This window comes from Zingiber officinale, chromosome 5B (genome assembly GCF_018446385.1).
Source record: "Zingiber officinale cultivar Zhangliang chromosome 5B, Zo_v1.1, whole genome shotgun sequence".
NCBI classification, from domain to species: domain Eukaryota; kingdom Viridiplantae; phylum Streptophyta; class Magnoliopsida; order Zingiberales; family Zingiberaceae; genus Zingiber; species Zingiber officinale.
The window spans coordinates 68664733-68683835 of record NC_055995.1 but is presented as its reverse complement, the minus strand read 5'-3'; the positions used below and the strand labels follow the sequence as shown (position 1 = coordinate 68683835).

Sequence of the window (19103 nt, the reverse complement as noted above, 5' to 3'; positions counted from 1 at the left end):
ACTACAACTTCTTCAACTTATCGGAGGGCCGCGTGTATGATATCCCAAACCCCGCCACTCGCTTCCTCAAGACTGTCGCTGGATCTTCTAATGGCTTGCTCATAACCGTCCGCAAGGTTAGTGTGCAGCTCCTGAACCCTATCACCCAGGTGCATATCAACCTTCCTTCGACCCCCCACCGTGGGCGGCCGGAATTTGGAAGCCGTCAAGTCGGTGTTGTCCTCAGATCCCTCCGGAGGTGGAGATTACAACGTCGTCTTTGTATTCTACAGCCATTCTATGTGGAAAGAGTTTTTGTTCTTTGTTAATGCAGGAGATGAGGAGTGGAAGATGATAAACGAAGGTGGTTATCACTATGATGACATAGCCTTTCACAAGGGCAAGCTCTATGCGGTGACACGGTCTGAAGAGCATGCTGAAGTGATGGTAGCGGCGTATGATCTCATCACGATGGATTCAACTCCCCATGATGTGAGCTCCGCAGACATCATTTGGGTTTTGCATGCTCGTACGCCTCTCTATTGGATGTTTGATCCTCTGCTCTGGATCATGAATATCAGAACGTTATATTAACATACGGGACTTTTGGAAAGTAAAAAAAGCAGAATATTATATTAACATTGTGGAGGTTTTGAAAGTCGATACAGGGGAAGGCGTTATCATCAAAATGAATAATTTGGGGAAGTATACTCTTCTCTTGAGCGCAGCTTCTTCTCTTTGCATTGATACTTCTTCATTGCCGGATTTGAGGTCGAACTACATTTATGTCTCGAATGACTTGTGTGAGATTGGCTACCGTGATAACTTGGTTTACAACATGGAGGACGAAAGCTTCACCTCCTTGAGTTTGCCTTCGTTATCATCTCCAAGGAGGCGGCGGTCAGTATTATCATCTACAAAGCTGCAGCGACCAGTCCTAGTTTGGTTTGCACCCAGTATTGCGTTGCATGTTGATCCAATGTAAACTTAAAGCTTTCATTTTTTTAGATATATATTTTCTAATACTTGGAGTTGATTTTGAAATTATGATATTAGATATAAGAAATTATTTGTTCCGTCTGTTCTTGTTTGATTTTCATATCATATATCTATGTCCGAAAGTGGGAAGACAGAAAGTTAGGGATGTGACATTTTAACTGATTGTAGATCACGCTCCGCTCTATAAAACAAATAATGTCAGTGCCAAGCCAAGGAAGGGGTCCTCGACATTGACTCTCTGACGCTCAAATCAGTCACCGGAACTATAGAAGAAGTGGAGCAACAGTAGAACTAGTGCAAAATAGTAATAACGTGTACCTTTGCTAGTGATGGACCCCCTTTATATAGAGCCCTAATGGACGACGCGCATGCTTCTCGAGGCTTGGGTGCGTTCTCCAATATGTCCTATGAAAAGATTTGTCAGGAAAGTACCTATGACACCATACCTTAACAAGACATGCATATCCCTGACAAGATAGTAGAAGCTTCTGCCATACGACCCGCCTGTCGACCATGCCTCGTATCAGCGACACTATCTTCCAAAAGGATATCGAGAGAAACTACAGTGATCCCGTTGCTTGGCTGAGCGGGAAAGCCACTCGATCGGGGCATTCCTTCGTCCATGGCTAGGCCCCGCTATTTGGCCGAGCAGGGTAGCCGCTCGACTGAGACTTCTTCGTTCTATCAGCCTCAGTTACTCTTCCCTGTAATGACTGTGTAGTAACATGCTTTCCCCCTTTTAGACAAGCTATCTGATTTCCTTTAGCATCCTGCTGCTCCGTACTAAGCGTCGACTATCTTACATGTCTACCATCGATCGGGCCCTGATTGACCCGACCAGCCTTTGCAATTGTTTTCCGTTCGACCCATTTACACCCAAGCGTTAACCACCTTGACTTTAACCTCCACCTTATCAGACCCCGTGCCAGGTGAGCCTCCTTCTATCGCCGCATCAACAATCAATTGTTGAGGAAACAAACTCTTTTGTGTCATCATTGGATTCCAACACTATGATCGTATGGACGTATTTCAAGAGTTGCTAGCTAGACATTGTTCTCAAAGATGAAGGTTAATTTCCATGAGGAAGAAATCTAAAATCTATATATGATATGCACGATGAATGTAGATTTCATGATTCTTAGATGAAATATAAAATATATAGATGATACACTATGTCGTATATACAATGAATATAGACTTTACGATTCTTAGATGAATGTCATATCATCTAACCTTATGATATGAATAACTTCATCCATTCAAAAATATTAGACTAGCTAGCAGCCAACCAAATATAATTAAAGTCTGGCAATCTCACATAAACAATTAGTCTTTATTTTTTAAGTTTTACAAACTTAAGTGCATGTTCAAGTAAAACAAAACTACATCAAATTTAAAGATAATACCCTTCTTTATTTTGAATTTTTAATCAACTTGAATCCATTTGGCATATAACACTACAAAAAATGCAGTCTTTAAGGATGAATTTTAAAGAATTTTGGGATGAATTTATAAAAAATTTTCATTGCAAAAATTTTTCAGACGAATTCTACGACGAAAAAATTTTCGTCCCAAAATTCTCGTTGCCAACTTGGCGACGAATTTGGGGACGAAAATGAAGACGAATTTTGGCAACGAATTATCATTTTGTTGCCAAATTCGTCACCAATTCTGCAACAAAAATTATATTCATCACAAAATTCTCATAGCAATTGTGACGAATATTATTTACGTTGCAAATTTTGCGACGAATTAGGCAACAAAAATAATAATTTTAAAAAAATTATAATTTGTGATAAATTAATTTTTGTCCCAAAATTCATCCCAAATTTTTGGGACGAATTTGTGAATTCGTCCCAGATTCTGGGACAAATCTGTGGATTAGTCCCATATTCTAGAATGAATCCATAGATTCATCCTAGAATCTGGGACGAACTCACATTTTCGTCCCAGATTCTGGGACGAATTCACTAATTTATCCCAGAATCTGGGATGAATTTTGGAACAAAAATTAATTTATTGCAAAATTATCAGTACACAGTAATTTATAATAATTTGGCGACAAATTATTTTCGTCACAGAATTCATCCCTAAATCCCAAAGAATTCAACCGAACTAATTTTACAATTTAATCCAATCTAATACATATTTATAATCCGTGTACAATAAAATTAAGTAGTACATCATAAACATTCAACCCATCCTAATTAACATCATCACATCCTATTTAACAAATATACACATCTATTCATATTTAAAATTAATTTTACAATAATACAAATCCAAAGTTCCACAAATCAATTCTTCAAAACTCTAAGAAGTTACAAATCCAACACTCCTAAAAGTAATACAGGTTTTATCAAAATAAACTATACATACATCAACTCATATTTTTTTTCCACGAACTTTCTTCCCCATCAAATTTTCTTTTCCTGCATAAAAATAAGCAAACAAACCAGATTATTTTTGACAAGAAAGATAAGTACTTAAATTATAAAGTTAGAATGATATTAGAGGTTGGCGATAGGTTTGAAAGTCAATATGTATGTCTTGCTACTTACAAATAATGTAGCACGATGAATTTAAATGCAGTTGTCACCAATTTGTTATTTTTTTTGTTCTTATGGTTCATATGCAAACATGAAATATCAATAGTTTTAATTGATAACTACTATATTAAGAATTGAAGGAATAATTTTTTTATTCTAAAATAAATAATGCTTTGAACTCAGGGGTATTTTCAAACCATCATTCTACTCTACAATCCTGGCCAAGTACCACTATGCTTGCAAGTCCTACATTTCAACAACTTCCTCTCGACCTTCCATGACATTGGTTCAAACAGGTACCCTTGAAGTGGTGCAACTGAAATCATTATGCAGTATCTTAATAACTACTTCGACTATTTATCAAGCAGTTAATTGGTCAAGTAAAACAGCATCGATTATTTGTTTACCTTAGCAACTATACTAGCACCACTAACAATAGGATAAAGGCTGTCAGTTTTCTTAGCCACGACAAATTGTATACCGGAAAATCTTTTAGACAATTTGACTCTATATTTCTCAGTATATCCAACAGTGTCCACATACACCTTCACAATAAAGGAAAATTTGTTAAGATACTTGGAAGCCAGTGTCGTCGCAACTTGCAAGGGATCAGAATTATCCTAAACAGTTACTTTGACTGATTAGATAGCACGCGCTTTACCTCGGTCAATAAAACTCCCACGTCGACCCATAGCTGAATTGTGAGAGATCTCATTCAAATTGATTTTTGTCCTGTTAATGGTTAATGGAGTGTTCGGTTACATAATTCTATAGCTGATTGTTAGATATGGTGCTAAGAATCATATGCATACCCCTTTAACATCTTAGCTGATAGCTCCCGTGGATCTATAACATCAACATCCCATCCAATACAATCATCAAGTTTTAGATTTTCGAACAACTCTTCCCTCTTCTCCTCTTATGAGTCTTAGAATCTATGAAAAGTTAAAACAACAAAGCCATCACATATGCTGCCTTTGGATCCATAATAACAGATGATGCGGTGATGATGAGGGGCCCCGCTCCACTGACAAAGTGGAAATCAATAGAAGTGAAAGTCAAGACGGTCAATGGACGGATGAGTTTGGCCAGTCGGGAAGGACATATTCCGACTGTAGGTTAAGCACTGACCCACCGTCTCCGACATGAAATAAATTGAACCGACGCTTAAGGGACGCGTAGAAGCTGAGCCGAGCGGCTTGCCTGCTCGGCCAGAAAGTGGACGACACGGACCGATGACTTTCAACTGAGCGGCTCTCCCGCTCGGTGCGATAGTGGGCTTCTGGCCGAGTGGTCATCCCGCTCGGCCCAGCAAACGGACGACATTCGGACATGATCATATTTGGCGCCGTCTGTGGGAACGTCACCTGAATTTGAGTCGAGGAAATGGAAGATGTTGGACGACTAACCACCGTGACACTACTCAAGAGTTGGAGATGCTCATGCAAACACGGGCAGCAAAAATGGAGTAGCAACAACAACAGGCGATAGCCGATAGGCCAGCACTGCAACCTACGACCTCGATGACCGATAGGCGAGTAGGGCAAGAAGACCGAGCGGAGCAACTTTCTGTTTGGGGGTAGAACTGAAGGCAGACCAGCACCCAAGGGGAAGCACCGCCCACACCAATCCCCTTCCATCGGGCTCTGTTCCAAATCCCCTCGGAGATAGCCCAAGCTTATTAGGAGCGGGGATCCTCTTCTGACGAGGCACCCGTTTGGGATACGCGGAAAGGAAAAGCGCCTTGGAGCGCTGTGTCCCCCGAACAGATCAATAGGCAGTTCTCAGAGGAGATCTTACAAGACCCTCTGCCTCGACACTATACCTCGTTGGCGATTGGGATGTACAATGGGGCGACCGACCCATATGATCATCTGGACTGGTTCGACAATGAGGCTACGCTGCACCAGTACATGTACGGAGTAAAGTGCAGAGTCTTTCTCACGACTCTCTCCGGATCGGCACAGCGCTGGTTCAGAACGTTGTCGGATGACTCGATACGAAGTTTCAAAGACTTTCGAGCCGCCTTCCAGCACCACTTCGCCAGTAGCCGACGCTACCAGAAGACAAGCGTCAGCCTCTTCGCCCTGAAACAAGGGTCCAAGGAAGTGCTCCGAGCGTACATCCAGTGCTTCGACCAAGTGGCCACGGATATCCCCTTGGTCTCGTCCGAGACCATGATGAATGCCTTCACCTAGGGGCTCGTCGAAGGGGACTTCTTTCGGTCGCTCATCCTAAGCCGCCCCGAGACTTCGACCACATGTTGAAAAAGGCCAACGAATACATCAACGTGGAAAAAGCCTAGGCGGCCAGAAGGAAGGAGGCATCGACCGAGCATTCGGCACTGATCGAGCGTCCACCAGTTAGCAGCCATCTGCCGCCTAAAGGGCAGAGGGCTGAAGGAGCACGAATGCACCAGGAGACCAGGGCACACGCCGTACAGCACGTGGCGTCTGGTCCGCCTAAGGCGCCCAAGGGCAAGGTATGGACGCCTATGTTTTGTTTGTTCCACCAGTCGGCGATGCACAACACACGGGACTGCCAAGCACTGACGCCAATCGTCAGCCGACCAGCCCTCAGGGGATATCGTCGTCGCTCCCCATCTCTTGACCGACGGGATCGTCGTTGCTCGACTGAGCGACGAGAAGATAGAAGGGAGCCCGAGTGCCATCACCATCAGCGGAGGGAGGAAACCAATCCCTCCAGAATCTCGACCGAGCGCAATAGGCTGTATACCCGAGAAGAGGAAAACAGGAACAATGCTTCCCGAGGAGAGATAGGCATGATCGCCGAGGGCCGACCCGCGGAGACTCCAACCGGACCAGGAAATCATACGCCTGGCGGTTGGAGATCCATGCCGTCGGATGCAGCAAGGAGAAGGCTGAAGGGTCGCAGATCAATTTTGGCCCCAGTGATCTAGAAGGGGTCGAAATCCCTCACGATGATGCTTTGATCATCCGAGCAGTGATCGCCAGCTACACCATTCATCGGACCTTTGCTGACACGGGGAGTTCAGTGAACATCATTTTTAAGAAGGCATTTGATCATCTGCAGATCGATCGCAGCGAGCTGCTGCCCATGGCGACCCCGCTTTACGGATTCATAAGCAATGAGGTCTTGCCGATTAGCCAAGCAAGATTGGCTATCTCGCTAGAAGAAGAGCCATTGAGGAGGACCCGGGCCACCAACTTCATAGTTGTCGATGCGGCATCGGCCTACAATGTCATCTTGGGCTGACCGACCCTCAACGAATGCGGCAGTATTCACTTACTACCAGAAAATAAATTTCCCAGTGGATGACTAGGTAAGCGAGGTCAAGGGCGACCAACTGCCCGCTCGGCTCTACTACGTGAAAATGTTCAAGACCGAGGCCAAGGTCGCTTGGAAGACTCCACGTCTGGAGGTATATGCTATCACCAAAAAGCCTCCCACTTTAGTATATGAAGAAAAGGGGGAGGTTCAGATCCACCCGAGCCGTTCGGAAGCTACGACCTTCGTTGCCGCCGACCTAGAAGAAGAGAAAAAGGTAGAGCTGATCGCCTGCCTCAAATAGAATCACGATGTGTTCGCTTGGTCGACACATGAGCTGCCCGACATCTCCCCAAGCGTGGCCCAGCACGAGCTTCACGCCCGACCGGATGCCCGATCAGTCAAGTAAAGAAAAAGGGATTTCACTGCGGAGAAGAACGTAATCATCCGGATGGAGATAGAAAAGCTATTGGAGGCAGGCCACATCAGGGAAGTCCAATTCCCAAGCTGGCTAGCCAATGTGGTGCTAGTCTCCAAGCCGGGCGACAAATGGTGGGTCTACATCAACTTCCGCGACTTAAACAAGGAATGCCCGAAGGACTTCAATCCGCTGCCCAGGATAGATCAACTGGTGGATTCGACGACGGGCTGTGAGCTAATTTGCATGCTCGATGCATATCAGGGATACCATCAAGTGCTGCTCGCCCACGAGGATCAAGAGAAGGTTAGCTTCATCACAGCCGATGAAACATACTGCTACAACGTCATGCCATTTGGACTGAAGAACGCTGGAGCCACCTACCAAAGGCTAATGAATAAAGTGTTCTGACGGTAGATCAACCGTAATATGGAGGTATACGTCGATGACATACTCATCAATCCCTCCGAGCTGCTGACCTATGCGCAGATATCAACGAGACCTGCCGGATGCTAAGGGCATATGGAATAAAGCTGAACCTTAGCAAGTGTCTGTTCGGCATAAAAAGTGATCGCTTCCTAGGCTACATCGTCATCAAGCAGGGCATCGAAGCCAATCCCACCAAGGTCCACGCTTTGCAGAACATGCCTCCACCTCGAAATTTGAAGGAAGCTTAAAGGCTGACTGGTCGGATCACGACATTGTCCCGGTTCATATCTAAGTCATCCGATCAAGGCTTGCCATTTTTTAAGATACTGCGCCAAGCCACAAAATTCCAATGGGACGCCGAGTGCCACCGAACACTAGAGGAGCTAAAGGCGTATCTGAGCACACTACCTGTGTTAGCTAAGCCAGTCGCGGGTGAGCCGCTCTGGATATATTTGTCATCCAATGAACATGTCATTGGATCAGCTTTAGTCAGGCAGAGTGGCCAAGATCAGCAACATGTATATTTCCTAAGTCATATATTGAAGGACATTGAATCTAGCTACACCGATCTCGAAAAATTAGCCTATGCACTGGTACTCGCTGCACGGAGGCTTCTCCTGTACTTCCTAGCGCACTCAATAATAGTGATGACTAACAACGCTCTGGGAAGAGTCCTCCTCAATCCCGAAGCGTCCGAACGGCTAATCAAGTGGACAACCGAACTTAGCAAGTTCGACATCTAATATCAACCCCAAGCGGCGATCAAGGCTCAAGCCCTGGCGGATTTTGTTATAGAAGTCTAGAGTAACGAGCCACCAGCGACGTGGAAGATATATGTGGACACTTGTCCACTCAGCATGACAGCAGGATCGGCTTAATCCTCATCTCACCTCGAGAGGACCGGATGTAGTTGTCCATCCGGCTAGACTACCGAGTTACTAACAATAAAGCAGAGTACAAGGCATTAATAGCCGACCTACAAGCAGCTCGACACGTGGGAGCGGATAAAGTCCTCATCCATTCGGATTCCCAGCTCACCACCTAGCAACTATCCGGGACCTTTGAAATAAGTAGCACACGGTTAAAGCTCTATGTAGAGGCTTTTGAAAAGCTAAAGGCCAACTTCCAAGAAGTGGTTATACAGAAGATCCTCCGATCGGAGAACCAGGCGGCGAATGAGCTAGGAAAGCTGACCAGTTCGTTAACGCCGATCGTTATAGGTCAGCCGATCAAAAAAGTTTCACTGGTGGCCCACATCGACCGTATGGAGGGAATCACCTTCCCGAATGACTGGAGGACAGCTCTAACAGAGTTCTTGCATTCGGGGACTGCACCTCCTAATTCGAAGGATGTTTGCTTAATAAAGAAGAGGGTCAGTCAATTCACGTTAATCGGCGACCAACTCTATAAGAAAGCCTTCTCCCAACTCCTACTCAAATGAGTCAGATCGGAAGACATCGATTACATCCTGAATGAGGTACACCAAGGCTCCTGTGGAAGTCATCCGGGCAGCCACGCATTGGCTCGAAAAATACTTCTAGCTGGATATTTCTCACCGACCCTCCAGGAGGATTCCACTCGGACGGTGGTGACTTGCCTATCTTGCCAGAAGTACCACAACATGCCGCACTGACCGACCGAGGAGATGAAAGTTTCCACGGTATCGTGCTCGCTCGACCAATGGGGCATGGACATCGTGGGGCCTTTCCCTATGGCCACCGGTCAGCGAAAGTTTTTGCTGGTGGTGGTGGACTACTTCTCGAAATGGGTAGAGGCCGAGTCGCTTGCAAGAATCACAGAGCAGATGGTTACCAAATTTATTTGGCAAAACATTATCTACTGGTTTGGGGTCCCGCGCTGACTCGTGTCCGACAATGGGAGGCAGTTCGTCGATCAGGAGCTCAAAGAATTGTGTGAAGGTTATGGCATCCAACAATCCTTCACCTCGGTGGCCTACTCCCAAGGCAACGGGCAAGCAAAAGTCACCAATTGGGAGATCCTCAGAATCTTGCACGCTCGGCTCGACCACATGGGAGGCAGCTGGGTTGACGAGCTCCCCAGTGTGCTATGGGCTCTCCGAACAACTCCAAAAGAGGCGATCAGCATAATCCCATTTCAGTTGGTATACGGCGGAGAAGCGGTTGTCCTCGTGGAGGTCGGGGTAGAATCCATCGGGTGCAGTACTATGACGAAGGGAATGCCGAACGGAGGTTGATGGAGCTCGACTTGGTGGACAAGACAAGGGCAAAAGCCGTCATCCAAATAATGGCTTATCGGCAGCGCATGAGGCATAATTTCAATCGGCGAGTGATTCCGAGGTCCTTCCAAGTCGGTGACCTTGTATGGAAGAAAGTGAAGCTGGTCGTCGATGTCGCCAAGCTCGAGGCACCATGGGCGGGACCATTCAAGATCGTGCGGAAGCTCCATTCGGGAGCCTACTATTTGGAGGACGAAGAAGGGAGGTAGCTCGAGAGGCCCTGAAGTGCAAACCACCTTCAACCCTACAGGGTTGGCCTACAGATGTGCAAGTGAATCCTGTATTTTGTGGCTGTTGTATACTTGCAGAATGCAGGGTGAACTTTGAATAAAAAAGCGAAAGCCTCTTCCTAAGTGCATTTCCATCAACGGTCGAGCGACGACCTTAAATCCTTGTGCGAGTATATATAAATTTTCGAGCAGTGATGTTAAACACGTGCCTCCACCAACGGTCGAGCGGCGACCTTAAACCCTCGTCTCTACCAATGGTCGAGCGGCGACCTTAAACCCTCGTCTCCACCAACGGTTAAGCGGCGACCTTAAACCCTCGTCTCCACCAGCGGTTGAGCAACGACCTTAAACGTGAATCTCCAACAAATCGTCGAGCGGCGATGTTAAATGCGGGTCTACACCAAATCGTCGAGTGACGACGTTAAACTCTAGTCTTCACCAAATCATTGAGCGGCGACGATAAACGCTGACCTGCTTGGAATCGTCGAGCGATGACGTTAAACTCGGGGTTTCATCACGGTTAAGTGGCAACGAGAAACCCGAGTCTACGTGGAAGGTCAAACGGCTGACTACGAATAAGGGTTACCCGAAAGCCCCCAAATTTGCAAATAAACATCCCGTTCGGGAGAATGTACCAAAATACTTCAAGCTCCGCAACTAGAAAGAAAAAGGGGGATAAGGCAACTCGAGTAGGCATGCATATAAACTATGGCCAAGCGAAGGAGTTATGGGGCTACAAAAGGGAGACCAAAAAGCAAATGCAATAAGAAAAAGCCTCGCCGAATGGCCAGGCATCCATTAATACTTAGTAGTCTACAAAAGGGAGATTACAAGAATAGATCCCTCAGCCTCACTCTATATAATCTAATACATCGTCGGGTAGAGCGACTGTCAGCTTGTCCCGGCTTATGACCTTACTGGTCACAGCGGCGGGCAGATGGCCCCCTTCGTGAAGCTGATTGATCATCCCTTCAATCGCCAAGTCGAACAGTCGAAGGGCCCGATCGGTGAACCTGTCGCAGAACGCGTTCGAACGGAGGTAGGCGTGCTTCATGGTTTCAAACCTACTCCCTTCGGCGTCCTGGTAAATCCATAGTGCTACGTTGGAACCCTCCAGCTCATCCTTGGTGATTGCTAGCGCAACATCCTTGGAGGCCATCTGATCACGGAGGGACTTTTCTTCGGCCGAGCGACTGTTCCGCTCGACCACCAAAAAATCTTCGGCCTCTTCAAGCTTCTGGGCGAGGTTCCGGGCCTCCTTGTTCTTTAATTCAAGATCATTGATGGCCCGTTGCTTCCTAGCAATGGCCAACTCGATCTTCTTGTCGAAGGTCATGCTATTTGAGTTGAGCCAGTATCACCTCCTGATCTGCGAATTTTTTCCGCTCGGTCTCCTGAAGCTTATTACTCTTCACTAGGTTGGTCCTCAGTTTCTCGACCTCAGAGAGCGAAGGCCCTTGGGAGGAGGAGGCGCTGCTCGAGACTTTGAGTTTCTTGAACTCATTCTTCAAGAAGGCAAGCCTGTGGCACATGACCAGACTCTCCACCAGTACTGCAAGTAAAAGGGAAAAGGTCACAGCCGGACGGAGGTAAGTCATGAGTTTGTATTAAAAAACTTACCCAGGTGGCCATTTGAGTGTGATTGTTGGCCAAGGCGCCCGGAGGTAGCATCGCCGCACGGGCTTGTGCATCCTCCCAGACTTCGGCGAGAGGCCCCCAGATGAGGATCTGGTGCTCGGGGGTCTGGGACTGGGCGCTCGGCTCACTGTAGTCCTCTATTGGCAGATAGAGGATTGCCGTAATAGATCGCCGGCCGCTTGGGGCCGAGTGGGATGAGGCCACCCGACCGGAAGCTGGTGAGATGCCGGACCATTTGATCGCCAGAGGTTTCGGTGGGGGCGACATAAAGGCCATGGGCGATGTGGCCACGCCCCCTTGCGATAGCTCGGCCAGGGAGGGCGTCCGATCAGATGATGATGCCTCCACAGTTACTGGAAGCGGAGCCGGAGTCAAAGTTTTGACCCTCTTGATCGATTGTGCACCCGAGGTAGCGAAATGCAAAGAAGGCTCCGCTTGGCGCCTCTTGTGCCTGGTCAGTGGCACATCGGAGGAGGCTGAGCCTGTGGGTTCTTCGACGACAATGATGGGGAACCGATCCGTCAGAGGCTGTGAGCTCGGGGTGACCCATCCGCTCTGTGCATGGCTGGCTGCGCGTTCGCCCACTTCCACAGGCATCTCCTCGCTCAGCCCAAGTGGATCTTCGTGGGAGCCGACCGGCTGCATACCTTAGCTCGCCAGTTCATCGGTAGTCGTCGCCTCGATCACACTTTCTGAGAGCTTCGCCTTGCCGGGCATCCGTGCTCGCATCATGACTTCAGTTGCAGTAGAAAAAGAAAAATCAATTAGCATCAAAGGAAAAGGGTAAAGTAGTGGCATACCTAAGCTGGTCGAGAGCCGGGTGCGGATACGACTGAGGCCAAAGATGTACAGGACACCCTCAAGTAGCAGCTTATGGATGTCGTACTTTTGATCGGCCAGCATCGCCGTAGCATCCAAGTAGTCCGATCGGCTCTTGTAGCTTTTCAGTGGGGGTTGAGGTGCCACTTCAAGCTGCCAGCGGGTCGAGAATTTTAGCCGCTCAGGAAGACGTAGGAGAAAGAAGTACTCCCTCCAATGTTTACTGGAGGTTGACATTTTATCAAAGAACACTAAGCCGACCCTAGACTGGAAAAGGAAGGTCCCCGGCTCAGACAGCTTTGGGTAATAAAAATAGTGAAAGATTCGAGGGATAAGAGGGATGCTGTGCAGCCGAAATAAGACGACTACGCTGCACAGAAGACGGAAGGAGTTCGACACGAGTTGAGGGAGGGAGATGCGGAAGTATTTACAGATAACGATAATGAAAGGATGGATAGGGAATTGTAGACCGACAGAGAAATGGTCCCTAAATAGACAGATGCATCCGGTTAGCGGGGTATTTGGCCGATCGGATGTGGAAGGCAGACCAATCTCGTGGTTAAGTGGAATTTCAAAGGCATTTCTAAGGCCCTCCGTGTCACCCTCATCAAACCTAGACTCCATGGTGGTATACCAGTGTCTAGGGATGGAGGCCGACGACTGTGAGGAGTTGGCCATCACTTAGATGCACAAGGGAGGAAATATGATCGAAAAGGATACAAAAGGTTCATCGAAAGATCGTCGGGATGGCGGAAAGCAGCATGCCCGGAAGAAAAGGTGACAGGAAGAGAGCTTACCGGGAAAAAGAGAGACGGAGAATCGTCAGAGGACAAAACACACGGAATCACCGAAGAGCACAGTGCGCAGGAGCACAAGTCGTCGGAGGCATGGCAGCGAAAGCATGGAGAAGGCGGCATCGTAGCGGGCTCATATACCCCAGGCTCAGTCGACTGGAGCCGTCCGATCTAGGTCACAGAAACCTAGGATAAGATCTTGCCGTTGAATTCAAACCGCCAAACATCGCAATCAATGCCTATAACGTTAGGCGTGTGACGGCTGTGGGCATGACACGTGGCGTGCTACCATGTGTCGGTAATTAAGGCAGGCATGGGAACATGTTCTGCCTTAATGAGAGGGGATTTGCATGCTTCCCAAGAAATCATGGTGACATCAGCCTAGCCCGCGCTCGCCCGAGACTATCCGAGGAAAAAGTTCTACAAGTGCAAACTTTTGTCCGCCCAATCGGATTGAGGGAGCGTGCCTATGACCGAGCGACAAGCTTTAAGAGGCCAATCGACGAGGATCAGGCCCAGCCTGATCGGAGTCCATACAGTGATGAAGGTCGATCGGGAAGGAATCTTTGCACACAATGGTCCAGTCAGTCGGACTACAACCTCCTTCGATTAGACTTGAATGGGAGGCTTGTGATGCGGTGATGATGAGGAGCCTCACCCCGCTACCATGGTGGAGGTCAATGGAAGTCAAAGTCAAGACGGTCAATGGACGGATGAGCTTGGCCAATCGAGAAGGATATATTTCGACTGTAGGTTAAGCACCGACCCACCATCTCTGACATGAAGTAATCGAACCGACGCTCAAGAGACGTGTAGAAGCCGAGTCAGGCGGCTAGCCCGCTCTGCTAGATAGCGGACGACACGGACCGAACAACTCTTCCCTCTCCTCCGCTTTAAGAGTCTTAGAATCATGAACAGTTAGCCCAACAAGAGCCAACATACGCTGCCTTCGGATCAGTCAGACAAATCAACTTCTAGAATGGTGCAGAATTGCATCAATCTTTATTTGAAATTTCACAAATAAAATGATTTCTATCTTCATTAACCAGGAGAACTTTAAGACTAAAATAAATAGATGAATACAGTAAAAATAAACCTCTACCTCAACTCCACTGAACAAAAATTGCTTCTTGTTCAAGCAGTGTCATTGCCAATAGTTCAACTCCATTCATAACATTATGAACTTAATCTTCTCATTTCAGACACTCAGAGATCAAAATATTCAAAGTAGACATGAAAACAATCTCAATAAGTGCATTGCCAATAGTTCTTAAAATATTACCAAGGAGGAGAAAATAAGGGAAACATTCTTACAAAGTGTTCTTTTGTTTTAGCAAACTAACTTAGCGAAATGCAACGAACAAAATGTTAAGTAAACAATAAATTATGAAATAAATTCTTTCCTTGGAGCAACATTAACGACAATACACAAACTATTTTAGAAGACAACACTAGCATAGACAGCTGCACCACATTGTTAGCAACATAAAATAATCAGATAAAGATAGTATCAGTGGAAGAAATGTTATGTTAATTATCTATTCTGAACCTAATCATAGGATTAAATCAATGTGCCCACATCCACATCTACACAAAAACTTCTACTGATCCAAGCTTTTCTAATTAGAAACAAGACACTTCATCAAAGGGGAAAAAAATCAACAAGCAGTAGAAGAGGAGGACGATTTGAACCTGCGAAGTTCAAAGTGGCGAGGGTCTTCTGGTAGGTCTTCGCGCAGTACAAGTAGCCATACACCATGGGACCTAAACTGATAGATGATGATCGTTCTTTGCCAATGAAATACACGGCGGAATCAAGTGATCATAGTGGGAAAGAAGGGAGGAAATGGGGGATGAAGGAGAAAACAAGTGTCCCTAAAATGGCACCTCTTCCGGCTTCATCAATGTCCATTATGCAGGGCTTCGTAGTCCATCTTGGAAGGGAGGAGCAAGAGAAGACATCCCCCCTTCTCTGCCCAAGTTGCTGCCGATTCCAACACGAGGAACTGAGGAAGGAACTCACGGATTGCACTATGCGATGAGACGCGAACAACCACGGCCACCGGGGTCAGCCGCGACCACCGGGGTCAGCCGCGACCACCGAGGGCATGCTCCACAGGGCCACCGGGGCCAGCTGTATCTACGCACGACCACTCGGCTGGGCCAGCCGTGGCCTACCGCAGGCTAGCCGTGGCCACACACGGCAACCAGGGAGAGGGGAGATAGGAGAGAGGAGAGAAGAGAGGGACTTATCAAGACAGACTGCCACCGCCGCTGAAGATCGTAGTCACTACCACTGAAGATCGCTGCCGGTACCGCCGAGAGAAGAAAACATGAGTGGCAAAGGAAAGGAATGATATCCAGCTTTTGCAAAGGAACAAGAGTAGATTTTAGGGTTTTTTTTTGGCGACGAATCCTCGATTTGTCCCAGATTTGGGGATGAATCCATGGATTCGTCCTAAAAATCTGGGATGAATCCTAGATTCGTCCCCAAATCTGGGATGAAACTAGGATTCATCCCAGAATTAAAAAAATTTTAAAATAAAGAAAGAATAATCGGAAAGCTTAAAAATGGACGTAGAGACATCAGAATTTTATGAAACAAGTTTCTGTGTGTTTCTATCATTCTCCTTATCGTAATAATGTCCTCATAAATAATTTTCACCTATTGAGTGTGGTAATTTTAAACTCAAATTTGACCGAATTTGGGTAAAATATCACCACACTCAAAATATTAGGTTAAAATTATGGATGAGGATATTTTATGATTAGGAGAATTATACGAATATACAGAAACTTGTTTCATGAAATTCGGATGTCTCTAGGTCCATATTTAAGCCTATCAATTTTTGTTTCCTTTTTTTTAATTTTTTTTAATTCTGGGAAGAATCCTGGATTAGTCCTAGATTTAGGGACGAATCTAGGATTCGTCCCATAATTAAAAATTAAAAAAAAAAGAAAAATAATTGGAAGGTTTAAAAATAGACCTAGAGACATCGGAATTTCATGAAATAATTTTTTATGTATTCGTATCATTCTTATGATCGTAATAGTATCCTCATAAATAATTTTCACCTAATATATTAAGTGTGGTAATTTTTTAACCCGAATTTGACCGAATTCGGGTTAAAAAACCAGCACACTCAAAATATTAGGTTAGGATTATGGATGAAGATATTTTTATGATCAGGAGAATGATATGAACATATAGAAATTTGTTTCATGAAATTTCGATGTCTTTAGGTCCATATTTAAGCCTTCTAATTTTTTTTAAAAAAATTTTAATTCTGGGGCGAATTCTGGATTCGTCCCAAAATTGGGGAAGAATTCTGGATTCATCCCAAAACTGGGAACAAATCCATGGAATCGTCCCCAAAATTTGGGGCGAATCTTGAATTCATCCCAAAATTTTTTTTTTTAAAAAAAAAGAAAAGAAAAACATTAGAAGGCTTAAATATGGACCTAAAGACATCAGAATTTTATGAAACAAGTTTTTATGTGTTTGTTTCATTCTCTTGATCATAAAAATATGTTCATCCATAATTTTAACATAATATTTTGAGTGTGGTTATTTTTTAACCTGAATTCGGTCAAATTTAGGTTAAAAAATCACCACACTCAATATATTAGGTAAACATTATTTTTGAGGACATTATTGCGATCAGGAGAATGATAAAAAATCACCACACTCAATCTAATTTTCTCATGATCTTAAAAATATCTTTATCCATACTTTTAACATAATATATTGAGTGTGGTGATTTTTTACCATGAATTAGGTCATATTCATGTTAAAAAAATCACCACACTCAATATATTAAGTTAAAATTCTAGATTAGGAAATTTTTATGATCTGGAGAAAAATACAAATGAATAGAAACTTGTTTAATAAAATTCTGAGATCTCTTGGTCCATATTTAGGGCTTTAGAATAATTTTTTAAATATTTTTTTAAAATCTAGGATGAATCTTCGATTCCCCCAGATTTTGGGATGAATCTTGGATTCATCCTAGATTTAGGGATGAATCCAAGATTTATCCCAGATTTAAAAAAATAAAAGAAAAATTAATTGGAGGCCCTAAAAATTGACCTAGAGATGTCAGAATTTCTTGTAACAAGTTTCTATGGGTTCCTAATTTTGTATCGATCGTAAATATGTCTTCAACCATAATTTTAACCTAATATATTGTGTGTGATGAATTTTTAACCTGAATTTGACCTACTTCAGGTTGGAAAAAATCACGACAGTTAATATATTAATTTAAAATTAAGGATGAGGATATATTTATGATCAAGAGAAAATTAGAAACTCATATACTCTTGTTTCATGAAATTCTGACATCTATTGGTTTATATTTTAAGTTTTAGACACATATCCAAACATGCGTTGAACGTTAACATACTTAATTAATAGTAAACTATCTATGTTCACTAAATATGAAAATAGAGATATTGAAATTTCATGAAATAAGTTTCTATGAAATAAGTTTCTATGGGATAGAAGGCGCTACGTGACAATAGTTCAGGGAATCGTAACCACCTATTAGAGAATAACTCTTGCATGTCAAGGAATATTCCAACGGTTGGGGTCATCTGTAAATAGAACCTTCCTCTAGTCTATAGGAGAAGGTCTCATGTCCTCCACCACCCGACAAAGTCCTGACACCAGACACCCTCTGGCAAGGGTCAGTCTCCAGAAGGTACGCACTGTCATATAAAAAGGGGCATCCTCTCCCTTGCGCAGGTACGCTCACTCACACACTTTTCTCCTACTTTTCTTCTTCCTTCGTACGTTATTCTTCTGTGGAAAAAGTGTTGGTTAGTCCTAGGAAAACGTACAGGTTTCACTGTACAAAAATTTTTGTACAAGTGTCGAACCTTTCCTTAAATAACCTATTTTGTTCTTTAGAAATTAAATTAGGAATCGCAGACGAAACTTAACATCATTGATTTCAAATTTAACTTATCTGTTCTTAATGGTTAGATTTGAATCGCAAGCGGAACGTAATACTATTGATTCAAATCCACCTATGTTATTAATTCCATTAAATATTAAATTTCAAAATTGGCTTCCAGGACTGCATGGCAAGATACATGGCCTTTTTAGATATGGGAGCAACCACCACCGCCTAGACAAAGCCTTTCAAGGAAAGCTAATATTTAATTTCCTAAAATAACTCTAGGTTAACCGAAAAGAATAATTGAATCACAAATTCGACAAAGTAAAAAAGACACAAACTCGAAAACAAATTCGAAAACTAGATCTAATTGCCTCTTGTGTTTGTAATTCTTATAAAGAAATAAACTAGCATGATGCGGAAAATAAATACTAGTAATACCATTCTTTGTGAACTTTAATGACCTCTTGATCTTCTACCGTATTCCTCTTCTAACCTTGGACGTTGTGTGGGCAACGATCTTTCGAGATGAGAACCACCAAACACCTTCTTCTTCCTCCTAGGTTTCGGCCACCAAGAGTCCTTCTTGATGGAGAGGTTCGGCCACCACCAATGCTCCAAGGGATGCTAAAGACTAGGCTTCCTTTCTCTCTTTCTTCTCCTTGCTTGATTCGGCCACCAAGAGAACTCCATCAATGAAGAGGTTTCTCCCACAAGAAAGGGAAGAGAGAAAGAAGAGGGGCCGGCCACACCCAAGGAGAAAAAGAGAGGAGAAAAATATAATAGAGTCGTTACCCATGAAGACACTTCTATCCCCTCTTTTATAATCCTTGGTCTTGGAAAA

At 44.6% G+C, this 19103-nt stretch overlaps 1 protein-coding gene and 1 pseudogene across 1 annotated transcript; one reads left to right on the top strand and one right to left on the bottom strand.

Annotated features, from left to right (window-relative positions):
* The first annotated feature begins 279 nt into the window (after positions 1 to 279).
* LOC121986698 lies at positions 280 to 964 on the top strand. Its single transcript, XM_042540649.1, has 2 exons — positions 280 to 508; positions 561 to 964. The coding sequence occupies exons 1-2, from the start codon at positions 280 to 282 to the stop codon at positions 962 to 964; spliced, it is 633 nt and encodes a 210-aa protein (XP_042396583.1).
* A 2431-nt stretch (positions 965 to 3395) lies between these two features.
* LOC121986697 lies at positions 3396 to 15297 on the bottom strand (annotated as a pseudogene).
* Between the last annotated feature and the right edge of the window lie 3806 nt (positions 15298 to 19103).

What these genes read in the sequence shown, in the direction of transcription:
- LOC121986698 (XM_042540649.1), top strand. Translation starts at nt 280, where the DNA reads ATGTGGAAAGAGTTTTTGTTCTTTGTTAATGCAGGAGATGAGGAGTGG. An exon ending in CATTTGGGTTTTGCATGCTC is followed by an intron (nt 509 to 560) that starts GTACGCCTCTCT and finishes CATGAATATCAG; the next exon opens with AACGTTATATTAACATACGG.